At 60.8% G+C, this 7,586-nt stretch overlaps 1 protein-coding gene across 1 annotated transcript; it reads left to right on the top strand.

The window, feature by feature from the left end:
• Positions 1-628: 628 nt before the first annotated feature.
• Positions 629-1,036, top strand: LOC136993643 (corticoliberin-like). The gene has a single exon (XM_067307971.1). The coding sequence runs from the start codon at positions 629-631 to the stop codon at positions 1,034-1,036; it is 408 nt and encodes a 135-aa protein (XP_067164072.1).
• Positions 1,037-7,586: the final 6,550 nt, after the last annotated feature.

The raw sequence follows: 7,586 nt of genomic DNA on the forward strand, positions 1-7,586 counted from the left end.
CCCGCCCCGCCCGCCCCGCTCCGGCCGCGGCCCCGCTCGGCGTCACGTGGTCCGCCCGGCTATAGCGCGGTCACGTGGGTCGCCGCCCCTATATAGCGCGGCGGCGGGCGCGCGGCGCCGTCTGCGGGCGTCCTGCCGCGGCGGAGCGGGCGGCGAGCGGCACCGAGCACCGGGACCGGCAGCGGCACCGGGGGGGACCAGGCACGGGACACCGGAGCGGCACCGCGGGGGGGGGGGAACCGGCCCGGGGCAGCGGGGCGGGAGACAGAGGGACCCGGCGACGGGGAGCGGGACCCGGGACCGGGGACCCAGCACGGGGCGAGGGGACCGGGACCGGGGATGGGGCACCCGCAGCGCGGGCAGGCGGGGACAGGGGACCCGGGGAAGCCACCGGGCTCCGTTAGCAGCACCTCCCTCAGGGTCCCGTTGCGGGGACGCGGGGGGGTCCCATCCCGGCGGGGGTCCCCAGCCCCGGGGGGTCCCGTCGCGGGGACGGGGGGGGGGGTGGGGAGGTCCCCGGCCCGGGGGGGGGTCCCGTCCCCGGGGGTGCAGCCCCGCGGGTGCCCCTGACCGCAGCGGGGGGCTCTGGGGGGGGCTCTTGCAGGTGTCGGGCCCCGGAGCGGCTGCGATGCGGGTCAGGATGATTTCGGCTGCCTCCGTCCTCGTCCTGCTCTTCCTGCCCTCGGAGACCTGCTCGCCCCTGCAGTGGCCGCGGGGCCCGGCCCGCCGCCTGGCCCCGGCCCCGCAGCCCACCTGGGAGCCCCGGCCGGGAGCCGCGCGGCCCCCGCTGCCCGACGGCGGCCCCGCAGCGCAGAGACTGCCGCGCCTGTGCCCCCCCCGCGGGGCAGAGCCCCCCGCCGCCCCCCGCCCCCGCGCCCGGCGGGCGCTGCACGCCGGCAAGCGGCGCGACGGCAAGCCCAACTCGCTGGACCTCACCTTCCACCTGCTCCGCGAGTTCCTGGAGATGTCCCGGGAGGAGAGACTGGCCCAGAAGGCGCTGAGCAATAAGCTGTTGCTGCAGAGTATAGGGAAGTGAGGGGGGGGGGGCCACGGGGACGAAGGAGACGTGCCCCATAGCGAGCGGCGGGGGGCCACGGCCGCGGGGCAGAGGGTCCCGCTGATGCCCGGCGCGGGGCTCGCTGCGCTCCCCGGGGCAGGGGGGCTGCGTGGAGGCGGCTGCCCCCTCCGTGGGGCTCCACGCGCCGCGCCGTCCCGTGTGTCCCCCTCCCTGTTCTGTATTAAAGTTGCCCTCGCACCTGCCCCGTGCCGTGCTCTAGCGCTCGCGCGGATGCCCCGGCCCCCCCCGGCGCTGCCTGCAGGAGCCCCCGGGCGTGGGGAGACCGCACCACCCCCTCCTCCGGCTTTGCGAAGACACACGGCTGCAGGGACCAATGCTGCACCAACCATTCGGGCCTAGGAGCGCTCCCCACTCGCGCCCCCACCACCACCCTCCGACCCTCCCCAGCTCTCACCCGAAATACCGGCATGGAGCAAACGCAGGCAGCCAACTGTCCGATGCAGCCAACAGTGCTCCGGTTGTCGCCGTCGCCCGGCACGTGCAGGCAGCACCGGTGCAAGTGCGGAGCTGAGATTTCTCCAGTGCAGCTCTGCTCCCCGCAAAGTCACGCGCCCCGCAGGGGTGTCACGGCTGCGCTCGGCCCCCAGGCTGCTTGCTCCCCGCTGAACCGAGCCATCGGGCAGCCGGTGCTCAGACAGCTCGGCTGGAGTTCACAAATTCCACCCAGAAACATTTCAGAAGTCCCCGCAGCTCCGTCAGCTTTAACGTATTCAACTTGGAGGATGGGTCTGGGGGGGGGGGGGGGGGGGGGGGGGAGGCAAAAAAAGGCAGAAAACGCACCCTTGGGTCTCGGGTGCCTGGGCTGCGAGGTACCTGCCCCGGCTGCTGCCTTGGTTAAGGGGAGAAAAAAAACCACTTCCACAGCGCACAAATACCGGAAAAGCTGGAGGATCCCACTGGGCTTTTCTACTTGACGCTTAACGATCCCTTCATTTCTCTCTGGTGCCATAATTAAACCAATGCAAGGCGGCAGCGGGTGCATGGGCAGGGGGGACGTGCAGGGGGGCTGCACCCTGCTTCGCCCCGGCCGGCAAGCGAGCCGAGCCCTTCCCGGGTCCCAGGGCCGTCCAGCCCTCGGGAAACGCAGGCCCTAGGGAGCTGCCAGCACACGAGGGGCTGATCCTGTCTCGTCCGGCTGCAGGGTTGCAGTGCTTCGTTGCAGCCCTATTCATTAGCCCAGAAGCAGCACTGATGGGCCCATCCCTCTGCCGCCCGGCATCACCCACCGGCACCGCAGGGAGCAGCTGAGCGCCGTCCGCTCGCCCGGGGCACCAGCTCCCTGTGCAGAGCGGCAAACGGAGCGCGCAGCTAAAAATACCCTCGCGCCAAGTGCAATTCTGGGTCTTGTGCCTTGTGGGAACGTGAAGTTTGATCTTCTCTGAAGCAGCTGGTATTTGCCCAGGACGCGCTTGCCTCGCACGGATAATGCGCTGTGATCATCCTGCGGGCTGGCTTTTTTTTTTTTTCTGTTTTTTTTGGTAAAGGTATATTTTCTCTCATTAAAAAAAAAAAAAAAAGGTAAGAAATACATAAAAGCAGTAATTACCTCAAGGAAAGGGAGGAACAAGGAACAGTTTGTTAAAACAGAGGCAAATACGCATGGCCTGAGCCAGCCAAGGCAGCTCCGAAGCACTTTTAACTCTCTCCTGAGTGAACTTTCGGTCCTCGGTGGCTGCAGGTGCGTGAAGGAAGGTTTGGGCCGGGCTTTCGGCCGAGGATGATGACGAGAAGGGCCCAGAGCCCGGGCAGAGGTGAGCAGGAAGGGGGAGAGTTCAGGTCCCCGCAGATTCCCGGCCGCAGAGATGCTGTGAGGAGCCAAAGGCAGGACACGCGCTCACGGAGATGACCTGGGATACGCCACCGCGGCTGAGCATCCTCCCAGCAGGCAGGTCCCCAAATCCCACCTGGCCGAGTTCGTAGGAATGGAGGATCCCAGAGCATTATCCGAACGCTCCCAGGGACCACAGGTGCCCTCACTTTGCTGGTGGCCCAGGCCACCTTGGTGGGGGCCCAGCTGCTGCTGCGCTGTTGGGGCGGTGAGCGGCTCCGGGTACCAGGTTCCCATGGGTGGGAAGGTGACTCCAGGCTGTTGTAGGGGTGTTGGCAGCTCCTCCTGCCCCTGCTGGGCATCCCGGCTGCAGCGGCAGCAAGGAGCAGCTCTCCTGTCCTGCACAGCCCAGGAAGGGAGGAAGGGCAGGCCAGGCAAAGCGCTTCCCAGGGGATGCTCCTGGGGGACATGCAGGCAAGGAACGACAGCCAGCTTCTACAAACAGGGTTTCCTGGGAGTCCCCCAGGCTGGGACATGAGCCCAGTGACCTGGATGGGGCTTTTCCATCTCAAATATCTCAGCAAACGTATGAGAAACATGACACTTCAGGGCACCGGAGCAAGTCTGCACATTTTAGCATCATGCAGCTGAGAGTTGGGACAATATTCAATGGAACTGAAGCTCTTTGGCTCTCTCAGAAGAGCAGCATCTCTATAGGAGCTCTCCCGACAGCACGCGGCAGCCCCAAGAGCGTTACAGCCGCCCTGCCACTAAGCCGTGAGGGCTCCTGGCACGGTCCCTCCTCGTGCCACCGTCCCCATTGCGCCCCGCACCGACACGCGGCCTCACCCGTTCATCCCGTGAAGGCAGCTCGGTGCTTGGAGCAGCTGGTCCGGCGCAGGTCGTGCCGCACCACTGCTGCCGATCTGCTTTTCAGCCCGGGAAGCGAAGCTCCCGCGGTCGGTCCTGCAGCAGGAAGCCCGAGCGGGGCACCTCCGCTCCCGGGTGTCCCCGCGCGAGGACAGCCACGGGGGCTGCTGCACCGACCGCGCGCGGAGGGCAGCTCCGTGCGGTCGCCCTCCAGCCCGGCGAGGGACGCGAGGTGCTGGGTCTTCTCCTCCTGCTCGCGGGGACCCTTTGGGACGACGTGAGCTCCCTGCAGGACGGCGCACGCGCGGTCAGACGGCCGCGCAGAGCCTGCTTCTGCGTCCCGCGGTTGTCCCAGTCCAAGGCCACAGCGCAATCACCAGCTTCTGCTGGCTGGGATGAGCCGAGGACACGTCACCACCTCACGGGCAGCAGCACAGAGGCAGAACATCCTTCATTAATCTCAACAGGGGCCATTGGGCACTTGCATGCAGCATTGCAAAGTGAAGGAAAATCCAAGGTACGCAGGTGGCAGGGGGGTGCAGTCATTAAAGCAAACTCTACTGCTTTGTACTGCTCAGTGAAAAGCAGAACGCCGTCTCATGAGGAACGCCAGTATTTAGGCACGAGGTTTCATCCTGGAGTGAAGTTGAAATTCATACACACAAATAATCAATCCATGACACAAACCCCAAAGCGACATGTAAATAGCTTTAGTTTTGTTACGAGGGGGAAACAATCAGTAGAAAATAAACTCAGTTCTCCAGTAGAAAATGCCATGTTTAGATAAACTGCTAAAGCCCACCGAGCTCTGTCCCCGCATAACCCTCGAGCATCACGGCCGGGACGTGACGCACCTTGCCCGTCACACAGCAGATGCTGAGGGTCTCTTCCTCGCGCTCCTCGCAGCTGGGGGATTCGGCCTTCAGCACAGGCCTGGAGCTGAACGAAGAGAGAAGAGCAAACAAGGGAGGAGAGAACGCCAGGATTGCCCTTGGGGTTATTTTTTTCCTCCTGTTCTCGCCTGCAGCCGAGCTGGAGAGGCACCACCGGCTGCAAACCCAGGGCCCCAGGAGAAGCCCTTCCTGCGGCGGGACCCCACACCGCTTTTATAGACCTAGGCTGGCTTTAGCCCGGAGGGACTCGGCTGTGGGTCGCCGGTGCCCGGCAAGGGCGGCCCCGGCTAGCTGATTACAGGCACGACACTGGTTGCTGCTTCTGACTTTGTCGAGTGACCTCGGACCATTAGCTGGAGCAGTTTGCTCCCCACGCTTTGCCTGTGCTCCCTCTAGACACTGTCCCCAGCCATACGTACGGACAACCCTTACAACAGCAGGGACGAGCAAGACGGGAATCCTTTCTCGGCTCTCAGCGCTGGTGTCCAAAGCCACCCCAGTGCCCTGCAGCCACAGCAGGGTTCACCTGTGGCACAAGAGGACCATGCGTTGGAGGAGAGCTAACCCCAGGGAGACCAAGTCCTGCAAAGTGAGTGCAGGTCATTGGGAGCTGTGCACAGAGCAAAGTAGGACTGAAATTCCTCCCGAGGGGACTCAGCAGAGAACAGTCGCAGCACCCGAAAGCCAAGGAACAAACCTGTTGGAGCACGCGCCGACTCCTTCTTGGAGATGCCGACGATGTTCTTGACCAGCAGTTCCTCTGGAGGCCGTAGACTCCGAGTCTGTCCAGGGAGCGGAACCTCCCTGCCGACCCTGCGGCAGTTCCTCGAGACTGAAACGGAGATCTTGGACGCCTACAGGTAGCCAACGATTATTCAGCTGGCTTGAAAATTCCTGTGAGATTATTTAAGGAAGTTCTAGAAGCCACAAATCCTACCAGGCAAGGAGGCAAGCCGAGAGGAGGACATACTTTTAAAAGGAGTCAAGGACTGGAGCGTGGGACAAAGTGGAGACACCAGATACTTAATAGCTTCAAGGCAGGGGATGAAAAGGTTTGGAACGAGGACACGCCTGACCCCCAGCTATGCTGAGTCCATACCCGTGAACCAGGGAAAAGTCTTGCTGCCGAGAGCAGAAAGCGCGCTCTGAGTTGAAATGTTAGTGTTTTGTACTTACCTTCTTCCAGCTAACTTCTGTCAAATGGGGAATTAACTCTTCAGAATTACTGTGATCGCCAGGAAAGCCGTATGGATAATACCGTATGGATAATAAAAGCTGCTAGTGTCAATAAGACCACCTTAGAGTAACAGCAATGCTTCATCTGTCACAGACCCAGGTTTAGAGGTTCAGGTAGAAAGCTCAGAGCACCAGATTTCTGTTGTCTGAATTCTCACCTTGGCTCGGAAACAAGACCCGTAACAGCCTTTGGCACATCTCTTGCTCGTCTTTACTTCTGTGTCTCCGTTTGTAGCGGTAGAGTAGAACGGTCTCGGATGATGCAGGCTTCTTAGTAAAGAGAAATTTTTGCTGTAAACAGATCTTCAGTTCGTGTGGAGGGCCCCTTCCGTGGACGCACTAGGATCATTTCCCGTAGCACTCAGCAACAACCACTTCTATTTACATCCCAGACATCCGCCATGTTCCGGCTCTGATCCCTCTTGCTTTTAAGAGCTATAATTCAGGGACAGAAGGCCACCCAGCACTTCCGAGAAGTCACCCTACCAACAGCTTCCCCAGCACAGCCCGGTTGCGGCGGCGCTGCCTGGAACTGGTGACCGCACCGTCTTCCAGCACGGGGCTCCTCCGGTTGCGTCGCCCCAGTCGGTGTCTCTCGCAATAGGATTTTTGCACGTTTCGGGAGAACACCGTGATAGTGGCCATCAACAGCAGAGGCCTCAGCTCCTGGTTTGTGATAACTGACCAGAGAAATGAGGTCTTCGGAGGAGATCCCTCAGCTGCTGAGGCAGAGGACATTGGTACGGGGACTCCAATGTGCTCCTAGCTGTAGGAGGGAAATTTCCTTCCTGCTTCACTAAAGACTGGGATGGCAAATTAGGATATTCAGGTCCCTATTTGGACTGTCAGGGCAACAGTTGCTCTCTTAAAGGAAGCTGCTGAGAAAAGTTCAACGGATTCACTTCCTTTCAACAAATCTAGTGGGGCCTGCCAGAGGCCAGTGCAAAGGACAGGTCGGAGTATTCCCCCTCTCGTTTAGCTCACTCATGCATTGCCCAGCAAGTTTGCACTGCCAGCAGAGGTTGCGTGGGCAAGACAGGATTACCACGGGTTTGGGGAACATCTCCAAGTGAACTGGGCAGAGAAGCTGCCTCCAAGTTGTCCATTGCGCGGTGATCTTCTAGAAAAGATTTGTATTCCATTCGGGTGGAGGCGACACCACTAACGGAGGCCAGACCACACTCAACTCAAACCGCGAGGCAGCGAAACAAGGCAGCGTTGCTCAGCTTGTCCCCGCTTGGCCGTCAGCTGCGGTGCTACAGCAGCGCGCGAGAGGGAAGCGGCCCGTCACCCACGCCGCGTGCTAGACGCGGCTGTCGGCTCGCTGGTCGCTAGAGCTCCGTTTCTGCCTCTCTCTTTAAGGCCCCAGGAATTTGACAGCTGAAGCTATTAGTCTCTAACGTTACATTTCTGTTCCTATTGATCTCAGGGGGATAAGGGAAACAAGCCTGATTTCATAGTCAGAGTATGACGCACTTCTACTCAGTGATTAAGCTTTAAAAATACTAAGTATTTGTCACTGCTTTGTATGTAACCCAGGCAGTGCCTTCAGTCAGTGAAACGCCAACTTTAAGTCTTTGGTAGGACAAATCCTTACCCAAGGAGGCCTTCTGGCAGTTCTGCAACACAGACAACTTGAGAAACACTGCACAGTTGGCAGTAAAAGGGAAATCTAGCATTTCAGTCACTAGTAGGAAAGGAGAAATGGCTTGCAATTGCAGGATACGCTTCGCTCCTGCAC

This window comes from Apteryx mantelli, chromosome 18, assembly GCF_036417845.1.
Source record: "Apteryx mantelli isolate bAptMan1 chromosome 18, bAptMan1.hap1, whole genome shotgun sequence".
Taxonomy (NCBI): Eukaryota; Metazoa; Chordata; class Aves; order Apterygiformes; family Apterygidae; genus Apteryx; species Apteryx mantelli.